At 36.1% G+C, this 26,003-nt stretch overlaps 1 protein-coding gene across 9 annotated transcripts in view; it reads left to right on the forward strand.

Moving 5' to 3' along the window:
* LOC115975811 (NADPH-dependent diflavin oxidoreductase 1) overlaps window positions 1-21,686 on the forward strand; it is a 30,323-nt gene extending 8,637 nt beyond the window's left edge. For 7 of the 9 annotated variants that reach the window (XM_031096807.1, XM_031096802.1, XM_031096805.1 and 4 more), the window contains 9 exons: window positions 1,726-1,910; window positions 5,899-5,996; window positions 7,712-7,786; window positions 8,096-8,206; window positions 16,812-16,943; window positions 20,078-20,197; window positions 20,309-20,371; window positions 20,622-20,838; window positions 20,924-21,686. In XM_031096807.1, the coding sequence (XP_030952667.1) occupies window positions 1,726-1,910; window positions 5,899-5,996; window positions 7,712-7,786; window positions 8,096-8,206; window positions 16,812-16,943; window positions 20,078-20,197; window positions 20,309-20,371; window positions 20,622-20,838; window positions 20,924-21,453 (1,531 nt within the window). In that variant the 3' untranslated portion in view covers window positions 21,454-21,686. The remainder of the gene's footprint in view (window positions 1-1,725; window positions 1,911-5,898; window positions 5,997-7,711; window positions 7,787-8,095; window positions 8,207-16,811; window positions 16,944-20,077; window positions 20,198-20,308; window positions 20,372-20,621; window positions 20,839-20,923) is intronic. The other 2 variants (XM_031096806.1, XM_031096803.1) reach the window with 1 other exon arrangement.
* Window positions 21,687-26,003: the final 4,317 nt, after the last annotated feature.

The following is a 26,003-nucleotide window of genomic DNA, read 5'->3' on the forward strand; positions in this document are numbered from 1 at the left end:
GAACCCAACATGGATGAACTCAATCTCATAGATGATGAATGTGAGGAAAATTTTAAACTTAATTGCATTCAAATAATACCACCTCACAACAAACCCCATGAGAGTAGTCCGGAAAAGACAGAGTGAGGATTCCATTTCCCATGTCACCCAACTTGCATGTGAGAGTCCCATCACTGAAAGCATGAGTCCACTTGAAGTCCAGCCTAGGAAGCCTTTAGGTACTCTCCCATTTTCACCCCATGATAGAACACTTGAGTCAATAGGACCATATAAGCATCATGAGGTAAGTAAACAATTTCCAGCAAATGATAATTCCTATAAAATCCATGCTAATTCAGAGTACATGAAATTTCAAGTAGGGGATTATGTCATGGTTCCAAGTAAGCAATTGCAAGCTTGTAGTACTGAATCACTCAAAATGTTGAAACATGTTGGACCAAATGCATGCCTTGTTGATTTTCAAACTGATTACGAAATTGACTCCATCTTTAATAATGAGAATTTGACTATTTATGAAGGTACAGCAGTTTCCTACCAACCCCATGATTTTGTTCAAATCCCTATGATTCACCCAACACCAACAACAGTTTTGCCAGCACGTAAAGAAACTATTGATGCTATTTTGGATGAGCAGGTTATTTCTACTAGGGATGGAGAAATTCAGTGCTTCCTAGTTCACTGGAAGGGACGACCAATATCAGATTACACTTGGATCACAAGAGAGGAATTGCAGCATCTTGATCCGGATTTGCTAGAGTACTACTCAGAGTTATACTCAACGGGATCGAGTCTTCCCCACCCCGTGAGAGTTGATGAGGACAGCACACCTAATTAGATTGGATTTCTTATGTAGTTGGTTTTGTTTAGGATTCCTTTGTTTATTTTGGAGATTAGATAAGTATTAGTATTTGAGTTTGGTTAGGATTAGTTTAGGTATGTTGTTATCTTTATCTCTAGCTCTATATAAGAGACTCATTTATTTGTATTTTGGAATAGATGTGATTAATGAAAATTCAGATTGGATATTTTTCCAGTTGTTAGGTGCTGACTCCTAACACCTTAGGTGCTGATTCCTAAGGGTCCTTAAGTGTTGATTCCTAAGGGTTTAGCTTGGTGCTGATTCCAGGAGACCTAAGTGCTGATTCTTAGGTTTATCCTTTAATTTTCTTGTTCCTTTATTTTTGTCCTGCATCAGATCGAATTTTTACGAACCCCTTGGAATAGATGACATTGAATTGTAGATTTTTTTTTTCCCGTTGATGCTTTGTCAAGTCTTTTGGCTTACAATTTCTTGCTTTATTGTTCCATATAGGTAAGTGGAATGATCCCATAATACTCTTAATTACTACTTTATGTTCCCTTTCATCACAAGTGGATTCTTAACATATTGAACTTCAAAATGATGAGTAATAATCAATTGACGGTTTTGTGCTTGTGCATATCATGTTTTCATTTAGATGTCAATAAACCGTCTCAATGGTATTTCCTCCCCTTATAATAATAGAATGGGGTTGGGGAGGGGCTGGGGGTAGTGGGTTCAAGACTCATTGGGTGAATGTGCATGTGTAACTTACTAAAAAAAACATATCTTTCATTTAGATGATATATTACATTTCTCAAAAAAAAAAAAAAAGTGCAGTCTTTTCCAATTGAAACAAAAGTATTTCTGCGTGCCACATAATTATGATAGTGTTAAGTTTACTGAAGATAGCTTTCTGTTCAAAGGTATGAGGCTGCACTGGATCCATGGATGTCATCTTTGTGGAGTATGTTGAATCAAATCAATGATAAATTCTTCCCACAAGGTCCAGATTTTCTGATTCTGGATATGAAATTGATTGATCAACCAAAAATTCATATCACATATCATAGTGTTGACAAGGTGGATTCACAATCTTCACCAAACTCAGGTAACTTGCTTTAAGTTCTTTTCATGGTGATTGCACTATAACGAAGAAAGTCAAATATTTTGCCTTCCTAGAAAGTGTTGTTTCGTTACTCTTTATTGCTCTGTCATGATACATTATTTGAATACTCTGCCGTAATACATTCTTAAGGAATAAAACCTAACAGCATATGTTGCAATAATTAGTGATCCATGGGCCTGTCTCCCGAAAGAATTGGGATAATTTGGTAGAGGAATATGGAGAAACATGATAGATGTTGACTTTTTATCTATTCATTTTTATTAGTCAACTTAATGAGATCATTGTAAACAGTTTAAGAGAAAAAATCAGGTCTTTCTTGGCTTCAATGACAACAAACCATCAAACATTCATACAAAAGTTCCCAAATATGAGAACAAATTAACCAAATAAACTCCACAAGTCAGACAACCAATTCATTAACTTCAATGACCAACAAGGAAACTAGTTGATAACAAATCATAGTTTTTTGATAATTTGAACCTTGGACATCTCCATTGGAAACACCAAGAGATGCCAGTTGAGTTACAAGACTTATGGCATTTATTACAAATCATACTATTACAACATGTTTTACTAGCTCATACTTGTATTAAAAAAAGAAATATGTTTACTAACTCATCCATAATTAAAAAAAAAATGGTGAAATTCATTCAAGAAAAGTATGGGTATGTAATGAAACCAATTAGCCAATATAAACGAGACACTTAGTAGTGGCCAAACAATTTTGGGTTAATGATAGTAGCCTAATCAAACACTCACCTGCGACGTAACAATGCAGAATCAATTGTGGAATCTTCTTGAGACAATTTTTGTTTAACCAGTCATTGTCCAAATGAGGGAAAATTGCAAAGATTGGGAAAAGCAAGCTCTTGAGTGACTATCAGTATTGGGTTCAAGTTGTTGATCGCAATGATGGGATTGTGGTGGCATGATAATAGAGATGGCAGTTACCATGGTCAGTGTGGTGACCAACTGGGGTGGTGATTGATGGGTGATGGAATAGTGGTTGAAGTTGGTCAACAATCATTCATTGGTAGTCAACAGTGATCGAATGTGGTAAAATAGTGGTTGGTGGCGGTCAATTGTAGTAGGGTGGTGGTCAATTGTAGTAGAGTGGTGATAATAGTGGTTGGTGGTCAATTGTAGTAGAGTTGTGGTTGCTGGTTGTCAATAGTCAATTATGGATTTATGGTTAATTGATGGTTGATGGTGGTTTAGGGTGTACAGGGGCTTTGGTACCATGCAAACAGAATAGGTTTTATTTATTTATTTATTTTTATTTTTTTGGGGATAACCAACAATATTTTTTTGAGTAATAAACAAATAAGCATGATATAAAGCTGGTTTACATTACAATGGGTGTATACAATAGGTACACCCACAATTGAATTCTAAAAATGCAATGATCAACCAAATCTTAAAGGTTAGAAAAAGAAAACAATCACGAAGCAACCATCCATTTAAACAAGGTTCTAAAGGCTAAGAGCCTTGCAGCTCAATTGATTGGCACCTCTTGGTGTTTTTAGTGGGTTATGCCGCAGTTTGTTGCGGGGCTCCTAGCTTGCTGGCAAGGCAGGCTTGGTCATCATAGAAATGGTCATATATGGTTAATTGTTCCCCATTGCTTAATGTGGTGTCTTTGGAGGGAAAGAAATAGTAGGTGTTTTAAAGATAATGAGAGATCCATACTAGACCTTAAGCTATTTTTCTTTAAAACTTTATTAGATTGGTTGGCTACTTTGCAAAACCAATCATTTTCTTCCTTTCTTGATTTTCTTGATTCTTGCAATTTTTGTTCTTAATTTGTTGACCCCCTGTACACTCCCTGTGTGCTAGGGTGTCCCTTTTTTGATGTCAATAAAACTTATTACTTATCAAAAAGATTCTAGATTGTTGCGTCTCTTAACTTTCACATTCCTCTTGCACATATAACACCAATCAAAAAGGTATTACCCAGTGCACAAATCTCTCATTTTTACGGGGTCTAAGAGAGGTGCTTTGGTAGGCAGCCTTACTCCCTACCTATTGCTTTGGGTGGAAGGCACTTGCCATCACAGCAAGGCCTGATCTCTTCCACAATAATATGTCTTTTCCTCAAGTTTTCTATATTCTCCCCATAGATGTAGCCCACAAGAAAAACATGATTATTTTGGGACCTTAGGCTTCCAAATGCTTTTCCAGGAGAAAATCACTCTGCCATTCAAGACTAAGGCTTTGTAATAGGATTTAACCTCAAACCCCATTGGTTTAGAAGGGGTCCAACAAATTTTATCCTCGCCACTACCTCTCATTGAAGTAGATTAAACGTCCAAGGAGGATGATAAAGAAAAAAAATTGAAGTGTTTTTTTTTGAGAATAGGGTAAAACTCAGTTAACCCTGATACACATATAATATTTTATACTTTAAGATTTCATACCCTATGACTCATAATAGCTTTTGTAATTTATGTGCATGGTTCCTAATTTGTTCTATGTTAGATCAACATAGAGGAAATCATCTGATGATCTTAACAAAGTCTGTATTAAAACATGATTAGGGTGCTCAACAAAATCCAAAGTTCTTCCATTCCTCTCTTGCCAAAGATTTCACAATACATACAATGGAACTGTGTTCCAATCTCGATTAGTTATTTCGATGAAATCTGCCTTGCCAACGCTCCCACATATGTTGCACAATCTTCGGCACAACCCAAACTATACCAAATAAACAAACACAAAAGACCTTATGTTTTGTGCCATTGAACCATGGAGTAAAAGATGCACAACTGATTCCCCACTGCTTTTGGCACATATAGTACCAATTAACAAGCATAATACTTTATTTCCAACCATTGTCCACCCTTAGAATTTTATCTAAGGCTGCTGTCCTAGTGAGAAAAAAAACCCTGACAATGCACCTTACCACCCATATGCATCTCTAAGGGAATTGCACTCCCAAATGCTCTGTATATAGTCAACCTCCATTCTAATTGATCATCTATTAGACAAAAAATTAGAATACAACAAATCAAAGAGATTTTTGACAAACTCTACTTCCTAGTCTTGAAACGAATGAGTAAACTGAGGATTCCAACCTTGAAGACCTCGATCATCTACATTGACCAAATATGATGCTATTGAAGCTTCTTTATACACTTCCAATCTTAACAAATCCGGAAAGAGGTCTTTGAGAAGACAATCTAGACACCATAGTTCATATAAAAAATGAACACAAGAGCCATCCCTAACAACAAACTTAATAAATATGTCTTATTAATTTATGAATGGCTTCGGATAGATGTTTATTTATTTATTGTTATTATTATTATTTATTTATGAGTTACACATGCACTCAATGGGTCTTGAATCCACGTTCTCACCCGCAACCTAGCACTTAAAGGGGCATAAGTACCAGTTGAACTAGAGCTCATTGTAAGCTTTGGATATACTCTTTTTCCTTTAAATGCACAAGAACAACCCTCATTTTTTTCAGAGTGCTATTAGAATTTATTGCAGGACATGAAATGAGGCATGTATTTAGTACACACTGAAGGAATATTCAGTTGCCACAAGTTAAAAAATATACTGTTATCCAAATTCCATTGCTGAAGGGGCTACTCATTCTTCATTGTTCTTTAGAAACCTATAATGTCATTATTAAACCTTTGGCCACTATGAATTTCAGATTAAAATATAATAATGTGTGCATTTGGGGCATTTGACCCCAGATAACTATTTATCAATCAGAAATGAGATGGTAGTATTGAGAGAATAAATTTGAACAATTGAAGTGGTGAGTTGAGTTCACGTTGTGTAAAACTGATTTGACACAATAAATGAATAGGTAAATTTGATCTTTTAAGTAAATTCACTTTTTTGATAAGTATTAAATCTCATGGATAGACACCAAATGTGATTATAGTGGCTTTGTTTAATATGCACAGAATTGGATTTTAACTGACATACCAAATATTCCTTGTGGTTATCTCAGATTTAAAATGGATTGAGATGCAAATTGAGAGGGCCCGCTCAATGTCTCCTGGAAAATTTACTCGTGACAAGACTAGGCCCAACTGCTTTCTTAAATTGGTATTGGTAGCATGCCCTATCAGTGTACAGAAAAAGTATTTGTTGTACTTCTTTGGATACACCATTTCACTTATTTTTTATTGCATCAGTCAATATAAAGTTCAATACATTGTGATGGTATTTTTGTATGGTATTTTAAGTTTCAATTTTGTGATTTCCTAGTTAATGGGGGAGATGATGATGAAAATTGCTCTTATAATATGCAATGCAAATGCCCTTTGGCATTGCTTAAAATTGAAGTCAGATCCATTGGATAATTTGGATTTTGAACTAGCTCCGAGATATGATGGCTACATATGGGTATCTGATATGCTTCCTTGTTCCCATCCACTATCAGTTCTTCAAAATTAAACTTCGGCCTCACAATCTGTTTAAAATAGCTAGGATAGTTTATTACCTTATCAAGTAGTAAACATCTGTCTTCCTGTACATGTTTATAACAAAAATAAGGGGAAATTGCATAAAAGTACCTACGGTTTATTTCCTGCTTCAGCTTAAGTCCCAGGTCTTTAATTTTGTTAGTTAAAGTCCCAACCTTATGAAATTGTTTCATTTTGAAGCTCCTGTCCATTTTAGTTATTCATCTCCATTCTTCTGAGCAGTAATAGAGTAGAGAATAACAGGAAACTGTTGATAAAATTGTGTTTCACCTAGCTAACCAATTTTGATTTTCTAGCAATCACTTTATTACTCTAAGTGAAGCTTTCTCTCTATAAATGGATCTATCTCTTTCTACCTTCTCTGTTCAATGGTTCTGAAACTGATTTTTGAAGAAGCCCTTGGTGAAACACACAGTCTAATCAATGAGTTCCCCCTTTTCTCTGCTCCGTTGCTATCTCTAGAATAGCAGAGATGGAAGAAGGCTTTAAATTGAAGCGATTTCATAAATTTGGGAATTTATTTTTTTTTAAAAAGAAACCTAGGACCTAAACTGAACTATGGGATAAACTCTTGGCCTTTTTATGTAAATTTTCCCCCAAATAGTTTTATTTGTATTTATGAAAAAGAATGTTAAGGAATCCATTTGAAAGAAATAAATGACCAAGAGTTAAATATTATATGTGCAAGCATTGTTGTAGTTTTTTGGACTGTCAGTGCCTTCTAACATAATTCAAAGATCATTCAATTTATTTTTTCAAGGTTTGAAGATGAACTGAGGTTAGGGACTTAATTATTTTCCATCCATGTTTATTCAAGGACTCTCTAAGCCTGCTTCCCAGAAGATTTATTTTTATTTATTTAGTGAAGAAAATGGATGTTTTCCTCATAATTGTCCATATGAGGTTATTTTATTCATAAGTTTTTTGCCGAGGTATCTATATGCTCTTTAAAATTCAGATCCTTTTCAATTTCAATACATGGTTAAATTTGCGTCTTGCATCTTTAAAATTTTCTTGGATTACTGCTTCTTGTTTGACATTTATGTTGTGTATGATATATGCACGTATAATGTTATTTCATTCGTAAGTTAGTTGTCAGAGATATCTATATGCTCTTTAAAATTCAGATCCTTTTCAATTTCAATAAATGGTTAATATTCTCATCTTGCATCTTCAAAGTTGTATTGGATTACTGCTTCTTGTTTGACATTTATGTTGTGTAATATATATATATATATATATATATACCACCAGCTTTGTGTATGATATATATATACCACCAGCATATATTAATTGTCTATTGATTCCTTAGTTTGATGAAATTTGCCCATGTAGATACAAAATCAACGATTGACCAGAGCAGAATGTGGAAAGGATGTGCGGCACTTTGAGTTTGAATTTGTTTCATCTGTAAGTTGTTTACAATGTGTGCTTATCCACAGATCAGCACTTGTCACTGTATTGTAGTAATTAGCTAGTGCTAGTCCCACTCCCACTTAAGTGGGGTCCTGGGAAGGGTGGCTTTGATACAGTCCTACCTCTACCCTTCAGCATTTTTGCATTAAGTGGCCACTCTAAGGACTGGAATTCATTTACTTGTGCTTGGCAGCCCAATAATTTTACCATTGCACTAGACTATGTACCATTTTCAAATATGTATTCTAATACTTATTGGTAACTATACAAAAATCGTCATTTTTCCTTCCTTTGAATTTTCAGACTATCGAATACAAGGTTGGTGACATTCTTGAGGTCCTCCCTAGTCAGAATCAATCAGCAGTAGATTCGTTCATACAGCGTTGTAATTTGGACCCTGATGCTTTCATTACCGTAAGCAGTTCTCTTGTTTATTGGCTGAATCTGGGTGATTCCTGTTTTTCATGTACATGAGCATAAGTTGATTCTAAGGCTTGATTTATAATTCGTTCACATAAACATTATACCTACAGTAGTGATTTCTTGGCTTGACCCTTCAGTTACAGCATGAATACTGTTTTCAAAACTTTTGCATTCTTTTGTTAATGTTTTGAGGTTTGAACTGAAGGTTCTTCTTCTTCTTGCTACCAATTTATGCACATATTTTTCAGCAATCAATTTTATTATGAATCCTTCAATTTGCACTTCCTCTTGAGATAGATGCTTTTTACATGCTTTCTTTTGTGCATTTTTTAATTAAACTTTTCTAAATGTTGGACTCATGTATCTTTATGTCGTGAGCTTGACTAAAGTTAAACTGTGAATCTCCATTTCGTGGTTGCTTACTAAGTTGCTTAATGATACATCTGGTCACATTCCCAGTTCATAGAAATTTTTTTTCATCACTTAGAAACCCTTGTCCTTTCCATTGCTTTGTTTACATGTTCTTATTGCTCAGTGAATATTTTTGTGTAGGATCTATTTGCACGTGTATAATATGCTTCATTTTGGTTTATTATTTGTTACTTCTTGAGACCGGTGACTGCCTACAATTGCACCCTTCTTGTGTCATAAATTTCAAATGTGCCTCTCAGGTGCCCCTAATGGACAATTTTTTTTTTATAAGTATAAGAATCATATTAATCATGAAGAAAAATCGAAAACAACAAAAACAAGGTGTTTATGATGGTGAACACAAGAAATAGCAACCAAAAGCAACAAAAAAAAAATGAAAAGCAACTTAAGGGGCAATACTAAGGGAAGTAAGAAACTCCAGAGTAGAAGAATAGTTTGAAGAACCCCAGCACCTAGCCCATTCAAAAAGAGTACTTTGGCAACTTGTAACTGAACAAGTGATTTCTCTTTAGCCTCAAAAGAGCGCCGATTTCTTTCCATCCAAACAACCCACATCAAATAGCCAGGAACCATATTCCATATGTCAGAAGAAAATTTCCCCAACCAATTACTCCAACAAAACACCAAACTCTCCACTGAACCTGGCATGACCCATTGGATCCCAAAAACTTGTAACATTTGCACCCACAAAGAATGAGCTACAGGACAATGTAGGAGAAGATGGTCCATAGATTCCTCGTTACAGCAACACATACATCACCTATTCGCCAAAGGGAGACCCTGGAGCATCAAATTATCCCAGGTAAGTATCTGACTATGAGCTGCGGTCCACATGAAGAAAGCCACCCTTTTAGGAACCTTGACTTTCCAAATCCCCTTCCAAGGGAAGCTAGAGAGAGAGGTACCCCTGATTTTATTTTAAAAGGACCGAATATTGAACTTACCATTACCATTAAGACACCAATGGGGACTATCACACCCAATGCCTCTCGGAATCCGAGACTGAATGAAATCCATGAAAGAGAAGGCAGCTTCTAATTCCCTCTCATGAAAATTCCTATAAAAGCTCAAGTTCCAAAATCTATTATTCCCACTCTCCTAATGACACAATAAATCAGAAATGCAAGCTTCCTTGTCATTTGAACATGCATATAACTAAGGATAGAGCATTTTAAGTGAGGTATCCCCAACCCACCTATCATGTCAAAAAAGAATGCGAGAGCCATCACCCACCACGAGCCATCGTCCACCATAAGGGCCAAATGTTTGGAGAACCTCTCCCAACCGTCATTAATACCACGTCAAAGACCACACCCGTTGGCCTTTCTGCAAACTTTAGTATTCCATCCTCCTTGACCCTCTTCATATTTGGTGGCAATAACCCTCCGCTAGAGATGAGTTCCTTCTTGGCCAAAACTCCATAACCTTTTGCCTAATAGGTCTTGATTGAAGTGAACTAACTTCCTAACCCCCAAACCACCCATCTCTAAAGGTGAACACACCTTCTCCCAAGCCACCAAGGAATGTTTGAAACACTCCTCCAAAGACCCCCATAAATAATTCCTCTGAATAAGCTCCAATCTGTCAGCCACAGTTACATGGATGGTAAATAAGGATAGGTAGTATGTTGGAATGCTAGAAAGGGTACTCTTCAAAAGAGTAAGTCTACCACCCTTAGACAAATATAGACGCTTCCAACCAGACAACTTCTTCTCCATCTTCTCCAAAATAGGATTCCAAATGGATGCAGTCTTGTACGGAGTACCCAAAGACATTCCCAAATATTTCATAGGCAGGTTACCCACCCTACAATGGAGAATGTTAGCCAAAACACCTATATTACCAACCTCCCCTAGCGGGACAATCTCACTCTTCCCCACATTTACTTTGAAACTAGTGAAAGCTTGAAAGCAAGACAAAGCTAGTCTAATGGACAACAACTATTCTCTAGAAGCATCACAAAACAAAATGGTATTGTCTGCAAACAACAAATGTGATATGCCTACCCCAATAGAGTTAATTGGTCCCACATGAAAACCATGAAGCAGACCACTATCCTTAGTTTTCTTTAGAATCCGACTTAAAACTTTCATAATCAAAAGGACAAGAAGAGGGGACACAGGATCACCTTGTCTCAAACCACGAGAACTTCCAAAAAAGCTTGCTGGAGATCCATTCACAAGAACAGAGAAGTGAACGGTAGAAATGCAAGCCTTAATCCACTCCCTCCACTTCAACCCAAATCCCATCCCATTCAACAAATAAAGTAAGGCATCCCAATTAACATGATTGTAGGCTTTTTCTATGTCCAACTTACAAACTACACCCGTGAGTGACACCTCAATCTGCTGTCTAGGCACTCATTAGCAATTAGCACCGAGTCCAAATTTGTCTTCCACCAACAAAGGAATTTTGAGTCTCTGAGATTAAATTGTATAACACCACTCTCAACCTATTCGCCAACACCTTAGACAGCAACTTGTAAACATTGCCCACAAAGCTAATAGGCAGGAAATCCTTTATATTGACAGCATTAGTTTTCTTAGGAATTAAAGTGAGAAAAGAAGCATTTAGAGATCGTTCAAATATTGAATACCTATGAAAATGCTTAAATACAGCCATAACATCATCCTCCCCAACCCTTCAGCATTTTTGAAAAAAATGCCATGGTGAACCCGTCCAGACCAAGGGCTTTATCCCCCTCCATCTCTGCCAGAACCTGGGTGACTTCTTCTTTCGAGAATTCCCTCTCAAGGGACAACCTATCATCCTCCCCAATACAAGCAAAGTCCAACCCATCCATAGTTGGACGCCACATGTTTATCTCTGTATAAAGCTCCTGATAAAATTGGACCACCTGAGAGCATACAGTAGATTCATCCTCCTATAAAATACCATCTACCCCTACACTACTAATATGATTAGCTCTTCTATGAGAATTCGCTAATCTATGAAAGAAGCGTGTATTGTTATCTCCCTCCTTCACATACAGAGCACGAGACTTTTGTCTCCAGAAAGTCTCTTCCAAGGAAGCTAAAATTTCGATCTCACCTTTAACCTGTGTTTTGCGAGCTTGTTCCTCATGCGAAAGACCCAAAATTTCATCCTTGGCATCCAAATCCAATAATTCAGACAACAAACTCTTCTTCTTAAAAGCCAAATCATCAAATTCTTCCTTATTCCACTTCTTTAGGTCTTCTTTAAGTGCCTTTAATTTCTAAGCCAATACAAAACTTGGAGAACCCGTAAAGCAATAACCATTCCACCATTGTTGAACCTTCTCAACAAAACCCTCAACTTTTAGCCACATATTCTCAAACTTAAAAGCACAACACCCCCTACCCACACCACCAGTTTCCACCAAAAGCGGACAATGATCAGAAATAACAAGAGGAAGCACCCTTTGAGACACATTTCCAAAATGGTTCTCCCAATCTGCAGAGACCAAGGTCTTGTCAATATGGGACATAGACTTCGGTTCGAAGTCCCTAAACCAGGTGAAAGAAGCCCCATCTAATGGTAAATACACTAGGAAATTATTCTCTATGAAATCCGAAAAAGCAAACATGGCTGGGCTGAAAGGGTCATAGCCAAGCCTCTCACAAGGATATCTAATGATGTTGAAATCTCCAAATAAAAACCAAGCCTTGGTCCATCGAATACACACCCTTGATAACTCCTCCCACAAAGCAGCCCTATGCAGGTCTGCATTTGGACCATAAATGCCAGTACAAACCCATTCAAAACCATCCAATACTCCCCTAAAAAGTACACTAACTGAGAACTGACCAACCAACACTTCAATTTTTCAACCACCCGCTTATCCCGAAGCAGCAGAACCCCCCCCCCGGCGGCGATGTTTGAACCGCATCTAGGGCAGCCCAATCAGTGAAAGGATTACCCCATAAGCTTTGCACAATAGCAGAATTTACCGAAGAAAGTTTAATTTCCTGGAGACAGACTATATCACATTGCCATTCCTTAAGGAGATTCTTACAAACCTCCCTCTTTCGGGGATTATTCAAACCCCTAACATTCCAAGAAAGGAGTCTTAAAGTCATTTATAACTACCAATAGCCCTAAAACCATTCGATGAACCTCTATTACGAGAAGAGGACCCATCATAATTTACTCTGGATACTAGACCCCGAAGTTCTCTAAAGACCTTTCTAGCCAAATTTAATAGGTCTTTGAACCATCATTTACAACCTCAAGACATTCTTGTTCCAGTAAACGAAATAAAGCCATGAACTGAGCTTCATGTCTTACAATAGGAAAACCCACCATTTTGCAAAAACTTCTCATCATTGTGGACACCCATTTAGACTGTTCACCCTTTTCATCAACCCTGGTCAGCACCTTATCCTTAACTGCCTTAGGATCCCACCGAGACAGTGGCACACACTACAGAGGACCACTCTCTTGCTCCCCACTACCAGAAACACTAGAGTCAGCTCCACTTTGCTCCCATGGAAGAAGTAGAAGCTCCGACCCTTTTGCAACCCATCTACAAGCTCAACCCCCGAAAACATCATATCTGTTTGGGAAGCACCACCATCGTTTAACCTCAGGATGGGATTCCGTAAACACATCTTCCACTTCCTCCTCAGACCAAGGATCCCCCTCCCTATACAAGTTGGACAAGAGAGAAAAACGATTTGAAGCTTCCCACTGAGGACGATGAAGATGACCATAAGAAGCAAGATGATCGTCGCCTGTTAGAAGCTTGATTTACTGTATTGACATCACCGGATTTGACCTTGAGCCCACAATTTCAAGATACCTAGGTTGCCATGGCTCCACTGTGGTTCTTGGATTGACCTCGGAGAAACTTTTGCCTTCCCTATCGGGATGCGAAACCATCAGGTTGGAGGCGAGAAGCTTCGTAGCTTGATTGGGAATCAGAGCCTCAGGCACCACCGATACCACTACTGACTCCATCGGTAGCCTTGAACACTCGCCCACCACACTCTCACTCTGATCGTTGTGCACACTCACACCCAAACCACATGGATAGGAAACCTCCAAATGGGCCTTTCCTCCCAAGTTAGCCACTTGGGCTTTGTCATGCTCAAATTCACTTTTTAAAACATCAGGCCCACTTTTATTGGACATGTGTGAATTATTTGGGTTCATCCAGGATACATCTCGTTTTCCCCTATCTGATTTAAACACCCTCAGTGCCAGTTGGCAGTAGTCAACTTAAAAATAAACTCATGTGTGGTTCTGCCATTTATATTAGATATTGTAACGGCAGAATCACCCTTAATCATGTTATGCCCCAAAATAACTCCAGTATTTTCAAAATTCCTTAACTTCTTCTGGTTACCATAATTGAAAGATTTCTTCCCATTTTGTCCACTGCCATCCGTCGGACCACCACCAACAGCATCATCGGAAGTCCTCCCTTCCACCCATACAATGTTTGCACCTGATAAGAATCTATCTAATTTTTTTGTAAACAAGCACCATCCAGAACGGTTGGAACTAGCAGGTATCATAACACAACCACAACGAGCTCCACCATAATACACAGCTATATCCACAAAAATACCAACCTTATTCGACCTTCCCCGGAATTCAAAAAACATATTGTTTTCTCTATATCGTTTGCACAGATAATCCTTTCCTAGAACCCAATCTAATGGACAATTTTGTATGGGCTGGATGCCTCTTAGGGTAGGCAACTAATTTCCCTTTAGTGCTCCTGCCTGGGATCAGAATTTACTCTCTTTTATATTTGGCATGTACAAGAATTCCATTTCCACAAAAAGGACATAAAAGAATAAGATATTTAGACCCAAAATGTGTGTTTTGTGGAGCAGGGTAGAAGTGGAAAGAAAAGAAAATTATATAGTAGATTGAAGATGTGAAGTGCAGTTATGATACAAATTCTTTATCACCATGGTATGCAAACATGTACATGTGATGAACTTGCCTTGGTGCATCTTTGTTGCCAAATTTTAGAGTAATTTGATTTTTTTATGATGGGATTCATGGGAATGACCTTATACTACTCAGCAATGGATGTTAACTTATAATTTTTGAGTCCTAAATTATTCTGAACTTCATGAAAATATATCACAATATCAGAAGTACTCAAGAATAAGTGCCCTGAATTGATCATTTGTAGCAGGTCTAAAGACAGTATCTGTTCAACTTAGCAAGCTCAGATAGCCTAGAAATCAGTTAAGTGAATCTCCTATCAAAAAAAGAAAAAAAAAAAAGAAAAGAAAGAACCAGGTAGAATTCAGTTCAGATGTAGGAGACCTACTTAGAAGTTTTCACAACTTAGTCATATATGATGGAGTCATCAAAGATTTGGCCTTTTCGAAATTTTTATAACTCACTATAGGTTTGAGAAACAAAGAAAAGATGTGTATGAACAAGATATCAAACTATACAAAGAAAGAAAAAGGATTGAATGGAGGAACTTCCGAATATTTGGTAATCAAAGATGTATCAATATCAATGGTGACTCATTTTCACTTATCTAAAAAGAAAATGGTGACTCATTATTTTGATAAATTAGAAAAAAGAAGATTTTGTAAACACTTACTCGAAATCTTACTTATGACAGTCCATTGTGGAAGACCCAAATTTTTTCCGATGATTTTGCTATGATATTTCTGGTCCACGTATAATATAATGAAAGATTGATACAAATTTTGGGCTGCTACATTGTATTGGTAATAGGTCTGAAAAAAAAATATAAAAAGATCAAATTTAGTCTATTTAGATAATTTTTTCCTGTTGGAAGTAAGGAACCACATCATATATGTTTGGAATGGGTTCCCATGTAATGGATTGAATATTTCTTCCTAATGTGTTGAGTAATTTGAGGCTGAGACTTGAACTTTAGTATGATCTTTCGAAAACATTGTTTGTTATTTGTATATCAATGCATGTAGGTGTTTTGCCTATTGCATTTCTTGATTTTAGGGAGGATGATTTTAAACTAAAGCCACTAAAGATTAACGGTCTTGGATAGAATATATGAAATCTGAATTCTAGGCAATTAAGAAGTAACAAGTTGATAAAATGAGTGTGGCTAAAATGAAAATGTTATGATGGATAAGTAGAAATACAAAGAAAGATAGGATACGAAATGAAGAAATTCATTTAAAGATGATGGTGGGTCCTATTGATGAAAAGATGAGGAAGACTTGCTTGAGATGGTTTGGTATGTCAATACACTATTAAAAAAGGAAAAGTGATTTGATTTAAGTTGAGAGGGAATGAAAAGAAGTAGAGAAAAACCTAAATAATATTGGTAAAAGTAGTGAAAAATTGAAATGTTATTTAAGGAAATGATGGAATATGATTTTTGGATATTTATTCTTCTACGTATTCTTCGATAGAATGACAAAGAAGAATACCTGTGGCTGATCCATAACTGACCACAAGGTTTTGGGAATAAGGTTTTTATTATTATTGATTTTAGTGTATTAGGGGAACAAATGAGAGAAATCTGCAGATTTAGGTTAGGTTCCATGAACAACCATTTTCTTTATTTGTTGCTACAGGTATTTTGAAAGGAAAAAAGAAATAAAATTGGGCATGGAGTATGAGCAGGATGAAGGTGGGAAAATATTTTCAGGATGTTTGTTTAATGCATAGCTATAAAATCTCATAGAAACCATAACCATACTAGGTGATTATGCATAATTGTGTGTTACACATAAATTACTTTTGGCTGTTTAGGAGTGTGTACAGTGAATGAAGGTCACCAAAAACAAAATGTTGAGATAAAAAAAAGGTATAATTAGAAATAAAGCACTAAAATTGCAGACAATGGGAGCACTAGGTTGAGATGGTTTGTGTGTGTGTGTGTGTGTGTGTGTGTGAGACATGGGTGAGTGGATGTAACAAGATATGATTTGATCAATATAGTGAAAGAAGGCTGAAAATATCAAGAATATGGTTTTTTCTATAACTGGCAAAATAGGATTCTTGGGACCAACCCCAAAATTTTGGGCTAAGGCTATGTGTATATGAGATGTCTCTTGCTTTTCAATATTGCCTGCACCTTTTTGTTTTGCTGATGCATCTTGTGGAAACATTACTTATTGAACTTGTCTTATTTCTTTTGATGATATTGTATCTGTCTAGTAGATGTCATGTGTTTCAACCTTTTTATGCTGAAAATTTTACATGATTATAGGTCCATCCTAAAGAGATGAACAATCACCTTCTTCATACTCATACGAGTGCAAATGTCCCGATCAAATTAAAAACTTTTGTGGAGTTGACAATGGATGTTGCTTCAGCTCCTCCTCGGCGCTATTTTTTTGAGGTAAGAACCCTGTTTGTTTGAACTCTTTCATGTGTATTTTGTCCCTCTTTTTTTGCTTTAAGTGGGAACTTTCTTCAGAAAACTACTGGCTTATATTACATGTCATGTTCTTGCTTCCTTAATTTTCTTCATCATAATGTTGGGCAATGGGTATTGATCTTTAGCATTCTATTATGAGTTTTAGATGTACTCATACTCCCAAGAAAATTAACCGGTAATGAAAGGGAATATTTGAAATTGTTCTAAATTCATAATTGGACATATTGCATGTTTACTTATAGAATAATGACCTTGGAGAAAAGAAAATGATGTAACAATAAAATTGAACCAAAAAAATAAAGGATAGGTAACCTAGGAATTAGTACCAAGCTTGAGAGAACAAAATCTCAAGAAGTTAGCACCTAGTGTTGCCAGTGTCGATACCAAACCATTGGAAGATTCAAAAAGAAATCTTATTAATCAATCAAACTTTAGACCAAGGCTTTGTTTATTATTAGGTATTATAATCAAACCATAGATTGTCTTTTTTTTTTTTTGGATAAGTAAGAAAGATGTAACTTCAAAAAATTGCTTTATGCAAGGGAGCACAAAGCATACCAAAGATTACAACAAAAGAGAGAAAAGCAGAAACAAAAAAGAGAAGCTAATTACAAAGAGAGAGAGAGAGAGAGAGAGAGAGAGCTAAGGAACAAAGGGAAAAAATCACTAGATGTGAGTCCCCAAGTCCTAGACCAATCATAAAGAGAACCAATAAAAAGAGCGAGCAATTAGTCATTGGATCTATACAAGTCCTCAAAAGTCCGCCGATTGCATTCCCTCCAAATACACTACATCAAACACAATGGAACTATATTTCAAATGTTAGATGAGCACTTCCCCAACCAATTCCACCAACCAAAGAGGAAATCTACCACCGACCTTGAGAGAACCCACGAAATCTCAAATGTTCTAAAGACATAGCTCCACAGCTGATGAGCCTTTCCACAATTTAACAATAAATGATTCATTATCTCCCCACAACGACACGTAATGCACCAGTCAAAAAAATCAAAGCCCCTACTCCGCAAGTTATCACCCGTGGGAATCCTATCCCATGTGACTGCCCAAACAAAGAAAGAGACACACCGGGGTGCCTTAACCTTCCAAATACCTTTCCAAGGAAAAACAATGGAAGATGAACCACGTAACTTATGATAAAACAAACGGATATTAAAATCTCAATTCTTCGTCAACTTCCATCTCAATTATTGAATTACTGAATTACTAAAATAGCCTTGACTCTAAGAAATAAAATAAAATACTAGTAACATTTTTTAAAATAAAAAATACTAGTAAACTAAGTTGTGCTATTCTCACAAGCACAAAGGAATAAAAAACAAGAAAAATTCTTCATTTTTGGATTTTATATATAAATATAAAATCCGAACAAAAAATTAGAGAAACATGCCCGAGTGTAACTTACTAATATTTTTACTAATATTTAAAAATAAGGTGAAATGAAAAACAACCCCGGGGTTTCATTTCTTCCCTATTACTCCATGAGGTTTCTATATCCGCCAAATTAACCCCTAGGACTAAGTTTTGTTAGTTCTTATGAACAGATAATCATGTGACCATTACATAAACACATTAAGAAGACTTAGTAACTGATTCACACCACTAGTATTGTGACTGTAATGTGTTTTTTCCGTCCATAAAACCTAATGAAAGATAGTCTCAAGGGTCAATATGGCAAATATAAAAACCTTAGGGAGGGGGGTGTTTTGCAATTGACCCAAACCCCTTAGAGGAAATTTAGCTGTTAAAGTAGGTCTAAAGTATTCCATGTGCTTATGTTAAGGCTTGGACTGCCGCCTCTTATCATTTTTTTTTATAAATATTTTGTATTAAAAAAATTAATTAATAATATAATTGAAGATACCGAGCATTTTATGTCTAATCTCTTGTTATTCTTTTTCCAAACTTTATTGGACTAGCTGACTGCCTTGAGGCATCTTTCTTTCTTTTCTATTGTTGATTTATTAGATTTATGCAATTTTTGTAACTGATTGTTAGTATATTTCCTGTATACTTGGGTGGCTCCTTTATATATATATATATATATTATATACCTTCAATGAACCAATTATGCCTTTGACCCCTGTTGATGCGAGAGCACAACCATATTACTTTGGAATTTATTATTTTTTATTTCCTTTATCTTAGGAGGTAATTTATCTTATCATATGTATTTGGATTAGTTTAGACTACTTTCATGGATTAGTAGTTTGAGTTAAGCTAGGATTAGTTTTCATTGATGTTATCTTATCTCTTTATTTCCTAAAAGCTCTATAATAGCTCCAAATGGTTTATTTTTAGTCAGACTATTTTGATTAATAAAATTTCATTAGTTAAAAGTGTGTTTTTTGTTTGGTGGTGATTCCAAACAACCGTGGGACTGTTCTAGGTGGTGAAGCCTAGGCTGTCCTACATCACTTGTACTTATTAAAAAAGTACATACTACCATGGTATATAAAAAAGTATGTACCAAATACTATAGTTAATAATATACACATTGGATTACTGTAGCTATATATATGCCTAACTAATTTGTAATTCATTTTTAAATGTAACATTTTTTTTTTTAATATAAATTTGATTACAATTGCTATATACGTATTCAATATAATTGATTTCACTTATCAAAAAAAAAAAAATATAATTGATTTAACTAAGGTTCTTGAAACAAATTATTCACCCTAAGTTGGCATTTCAAAATAATTTGGGTATTGATACTTTCTCATTTGCTTATTATTTTCATTTACAAGAAATTCCGGACTTAATGTTATCACTTTAAATAAACTACATTATTATTTGTTCATTTTTGTTAAACTGAACAAATATTAGAACTAAAATTATAAATTTACAAAATTGAAATAAATAAAAACAACATGCATAGCACAGGTCACAAGCTAATTAGACTTATGAGTAATAAGTCCTCAAAATCTTTCCATGTTTTAGAGGAGAAAAATTAAGCAAAGCATATTTCATCCTAAACATTGTTTCTCCATGCTACTGAAGTTCTACTGGTTGTGCTTCTGGAAGATTTTTGTGCTCCTGTTTAACTTCCATACTAATAAGATCAAATTTTGCAGGTCATGAGTTATTTTGCAACAGCTCCACATGAAAAGGAAAAACTTCAATATTTTGCTTCACCTGAAGGAAGAGATGATCTATATCAATACAATCAGAAGGAACGAAGAAGTGTTCTTGAGGTGATGTCAAATTAGTGCATTGCACTCTTCCCTCCTTTGTTACTTGAGAAACATTTTCTGTGTTGCATGATGGTATTGTGTTGTTGCATTGTCTTTCTTATATAATTAAAGGAATCAAATTTGGGAGCACTGAACATTCTACGCCTGCAGTCCCATGTAGATGTGATACAATTGGTACTTTCTCGTGTAACAGATTGTCGTCTTATTACAATTCCTATAATATAAGGGAAAATGTCATTTTAATTAATTTTCTTTTTATCCTGTTATATGGGCTTTAGAGAAAATCCTTTTTTTAGACATCAAATAGCTTGTTAAAACTTAAAATTATGAATTATCTGAAGAATCCAAACCATCTTCATAATTTACTCTTTTTTTTTCCTTACATGCTCCACGTGAGATTAGTGATTTTATTTTCCTAATATAGGTATTAGAGGACTTCCCATCTGTCCAAATGCCATTTGAATGGCTGGTGCAGTTGGTTCCGCTGTTGAAAACCAGGGCTTTCTCCATATCTTCATCCCCTATAGCTCATTCCAATCAAGTGCATTTAACTGTCAGTGTAGTGTCATGGATGACACCTTTTAAAAGGAAGCGAAGTGGTCTGTGCTCAACATGGCTAGCCAAACTTGATCCTGAACAAAGTATGGCATAAATGAAACTACCAAAGCACATTTTGAGTTTAAGCAACCATGTATTACCTGTTAACATACTTTCTGTCATGAACAGGCATTTATATTCCAGCATGGTTTCAGAAAGGTGCCCTTTCTCCTCCACCACCATCACTTCCACTAATTCTTATTGGACCTGGAACTGGTTGTGCACCCTTTCGTGGATTTGTGGAGGAAAGAGCGATTCAAAATGAATCCAGTGCAACTGCTCCAGTTCTATTCTTCTTTGGTTGCCGAAATGAGGATGGTGACTTCCTATACAGAGATTTTTGGTTGTCGCATTCCCAAAATGGTGGGGTGCTTTCAGAAGCTAAAGGTGGAGGTTTATTTGTTGCTTTCTCAAGAGACCAGCCACAGAAGGTTTATGTGCAGCATAAGGTGCGGGAAAACAGTCGGAAGATTTGGAATTTGCTGACCGAGGGGGCTGCCATCTACATTGCAGGTTCATCTACAAAAATGCCTTCTGATGTATTGTTGGCCTTTGAGGATATCGTATCCAAGGAAGGTGGGCTTCCAAGGGAATCTGCTGTGAGGTTGCTTAGGACTCTGGAAAAGGCTGGCAGGTACCATGTTGAAGCTTGGTCTTGATCCCTGCTTTAATTCTTCATGTTATGGGAAGACCAAACAACAGTTTTGCAGTTTGAGTGTTGTAGATTGAATATAGTCTATGAAACTCTAAATTGATTTATTTGACTAAAGTTTATACTCCCGAGCAGTTTAGGTAGAGGAGATTGGGTCCTCAATACAGCATATGTAACAGTTGTATGATATTGTATAATGGCGTAAATTTCTTCCAAAAGTGTGAATTATATTTCCATTAATCAGTGTGTTAATAAAAATTGGAGAATACTGAGGTCACGTGTACCTTCGCATGTAACTTTGCTAGATAAATGTGAAGATTTAAGATAAATTATACTCTTTTTCAATAGGATTTGGATTTGTTACAAATTAAGTTGCAGCAACTCCTACAAAAGTGCATGTGTCAATGCCTTAGATAAACACTTTTCTAGGCTTACATTTAAATGAATACTTCCATGTCAAGATTGAATTTTTCACCAAATGGCCACTTGACATGTGTGCATTTTGTAGGAGTTGCTACAACTTAGTTTGCAGCAAATCTTTGCGCTTTTCAATATCCTAGTTAATCTGCGTAGAAAACAATGTTTTATTTTATTTTATCTTAGTGAAGTAGATTTTCATTTAGTACCCTAGGAAAATCTCTCTCTCTCTCTCTCTCTCTCTCTCTCTCTCTCTCTCTCTCTCAATACTAAACTGAACAAAAAATAGAAGGAATTAAGTAGAAATGAATGTAACCATTGTTAGTGGCACTACTTTTTTCTCAATGTTGCATCTAAGCTTATTTCTCAATTCTACATCGATTATGGAAATTGATAGGGAATGTTTTGAGCAAGAATTTTTCTAACTCATTTTGTCCTTCGAGATGGAAATGCCCTTCGGGTTTGAGGTCTCCTTTGGGAGAAAAGGGCATGTCGGGTTGGAGGTCTCCTTTGGGTTTTGATAACAACGTAGTAGCTTCTGCACCCTTCACCTACATTCGTCATTAGGTAAGAAACCTCCCGTTGGGTTACCTAGTACTGACAGAGGAGTACACTTAGTCCCACACCATTTACGTGTTCTCCACTCATGCCTCCCTACATGGAAAGAGCTTGCATACTACGTCCAAAGATCCTTCTTCATATTCTTATCCTTCTAGTATGGAAAGTGAGACCCCAAGATCTTGAAACATTAACTTCATATCTTCCTTACAAAGAAAGACCCTACGATCATGGGATCTTGGTTAGCTCTACACCACCATATAAGCACCAAGTCTCCTCTTCTTCAACGTACGTAAAATTTCCTAGTTCTTGCATTTTTGAGTTACTGGAGATTCTTCTATCGCTGACTTAATCTTTAGAGGGTCTTTGGCCGGCACCTTACCGGTGCTCTTTGTAGGTCTTTCATCTTTTTATTCTTTAGGTGCTTCAATTGCCATGCTTGTGGACGATCAACTCACTGACGATTTTTGTGCATCATCAAAAACCGCCATCAAAAGTTAGGCATTCTAAATCTCCACAATGTGGTGGTGGTTTGAGATTTTGATCTCAACTGCTCTATGCAAAGAACCCTTTGAAATCGTTTTAGTTTATTGATGAACACCACTAGTACCCTAGGCATCTCTCTCTCTCTCTCCATACTTATAAAATTGAACAGCAGAATATTGAAGGAATTGATAAACAGGAATAAAACAATTGGTAGCGACACTCTAACCTAATATGTTCCACAAAACCTTCAATTTTTAGTCTTACGTTTTCAAATTTGAATTGCGCCTATGCGGCTATGCCCTTGTTAACTCTATTTACTTATCCAGTATGATAGGGAAATGGTTTGAAAGAGGTTTATAAAGCAACATCTACTTTAAATTGTAAAAGTGCTCTTCCTAATCTGGTCTAGTGAGGTAAGGAAATTGTCTAGTTTAGACATTGATGAAGGGGCATTCTCAAATCTCAATTAAGCAAGTTAAAGCACCATTTTTAATGATAAAATCCAATATACTGTCATATGAGTTGAATTAGGAGAAATCCCATATTGTCCTTCTTGTTCTTGATATCCCCGGTCTTTCACTTGGAAATCGAATAATGTTAAACTCCCTCTCCCTCAATGCACCAACGAACCCTTTGCAAATTATAAATCCTAACCAAGTCTTCCCATAACCACCAATTTGTGTTTCTCAAAAAAAAAAAAAAAAAAAAAAAAAAAAAAAACATTTGGAATATACACTCCAGAAATAGCCCATTTGAATTTATTAATGACAAATCTAATGAAATTGAATAAACCTCAATTATGTCCTGATTTTTTCAACAAATCTTTTCTTACAAAGCAACATAATTCCTCTTGATGCTTCCAAAGAAACACAATGAAACAAATTTGTAATATTATATCCTTAAATATTTCTAATAACGCTTTTATACATAAGCTCTCCATTTTATGCTATGAGTGAAAAAAGTTTAGTATTAAAAAATGTAGGTCAAAAGAAAATCAACTTTGGTCAACAAAAAACACAACACAAATTTTAACTTATAAGCACCATTTTATGCTATGTTTGTTTTCCTTCACTTGCTTTCTTTCTAATTTTTTTTTCTCAAAAAACAAGCCTATAAGCTCTATCTTGTCTCTTGTCCCTCTGGCTCTTTACTCTCTCTCCTCGAAATCCACCACCGACATTCATAGTTTGCCTACACAACTGCCTCTAAATCAATGACCAACCCATGTTCCCCACCATTTCTACCAACCATCTTGGAGTTGATGATGATAATGGTGGAGGATTTAGGGCTATAAGTGGGAATATATATGGATTTTGTGGAGGTTTTGGGTATTGGATGATGATGATAGTGGTTGTAGTGTTTTTGGGATGTTCCAACTCACCTTATGAGTTGCTAACAAACACTGAAAAATGAGTATATTTTTCAAATAACATTTGTTTGTTTTTTTAATCGAAACAAACAAAATCTTAGTTTCTAAAAAAGAAAGACAGCATTAGCCTTTCAATCCCATCTTCTCAAAAAAAAAAAACCTTTCAATACCACAGTAAATTTTTCACTCGACTCTTTTACCCTATGAAAATGACTAAAATATATCAAGCTCTTTTGATTCAATAAATTTTGATTTGAGATTCCAATCCATAAATCCATATGCGCAATCTGTCTATTCTTGTACTTTGGCTTGTAGTCCCTTTTGTTATGGTACATTGTTCATAGATTGGGTATAAGCCCAGAATCGAATTTAATTCTTTCTCTTCACAATCATTTAATCCACGTTCCACACACACTTATGATATAATCTATAGCTTCATGATACATTTAAAAGTAAGCCGGTCTCTCTTCTTGAGAGGAATGGACTTAAAACCAGGCCCAATGCAATTAATATGTAAAGATGGGTTATCAAGGCCAACCCTTCGAGCCTTAATTGCTTCACTTGGTGATTTAAAGAAAGGAAATAGTCTAAGACAATAGTTTTAGAAGAGAGTGATAGAAAGAAGAATAAGGATTCTTATTCAAGTTCTTCCTTGGGCTAGCTAAGGAACAATGGTTCTTTGGATTACACGCTTCTCACTTATATAATTCTTAATTCCTCTCCCTTTTACTCTCTATTTCTCCTTTTTTTTTATCCCCCTTCTAGGAGGATCTTCCTTACTATATATAGCTACTGGGATTGCATCCTAACCTTCCACTTGGATGGCTATTGATCTTTCCTTGGATACTTGTCCCATCATTGCTTTGCTGTTGGTGGTAGAGTAGGATGCTGGCTGTGGGAACATTGTTCAGAGATCATTTTACCATTAATGTGGCAGGATGAGTTGGTATAGTGCATTAAATGTGGAAAGAATGGGTGCTTTATTAGGAAGCTTCCTCCTCCCATTGTTTGCACGTCCCTAGTTCCTTCCTCGGCCTTTAGTCCTATAGCCTTGGTGGTTTGTCTACAATCTCCCGTGGAGCGTATGCTCCTCGAGCAGGCCGCCTTCCTAGATTTCATTATCTAGATTATCCCTATTGTGCTAGGCTTAAGCTGATGAATAGTTGGGCCCAATTGCTTCTTAATTCGAGCCTATTTGATAATCTTCCTTCTTCAGGATTCCCCCTACCACAATAGCCCCCCGAAACTCCACTTCCTTTGCCATCTTTTGGTAGGAGGCAGGAAGTCTGGTACGCTTTGGGTGCGTTCCCATGTAGAAGTGTCTTTTCAACTATCCCAAACACATTCCTAACACTTCAGTATCCTCAACGGGCAGTTAATGTTGCAGGCAGCTACTATTGTATATATAGGTATATACATGGATAGGTTGTAATAATAATATTTGAGTTTGGAGAATATTGTTTCATAAAGTGAAAATTCGAAATTAGGCATTTTCGATCGGTCAAAGCTTTGGCTTGATCGATCGAAATGGTAAGAAAATAATCCTGGAGTTTCTAGATGTCTAGATCGCTACTCGATTCTTGTTCAACCAATCGAAAAGAGCATTTAATCGATAGAAAGTAACTTTCGACTGATCGAAAATCGTGAATCAGGATTTTCTACAGAATTTTCAAATGATTGTTCAGAGAGTTTGAAGAGGTTTCAAGCCTAGTGAACGGTTTTATGAA

The sequence above is a fragment of the Quercus lobata genome, chromosome 2 (genome assembly GCF_001633185.2).
Source record: "Quercus lobata isolate SW786 chromosome 2, ValleyOak3.0 Primary Assembly, whole genome shotgun sequence".
Lineage (NCBI taxonomy): Eukaryota > Viridiplantae > Streptophyta > Magnoliopsida > Fagales > Fagaceae > Quercus > Quercus lobata.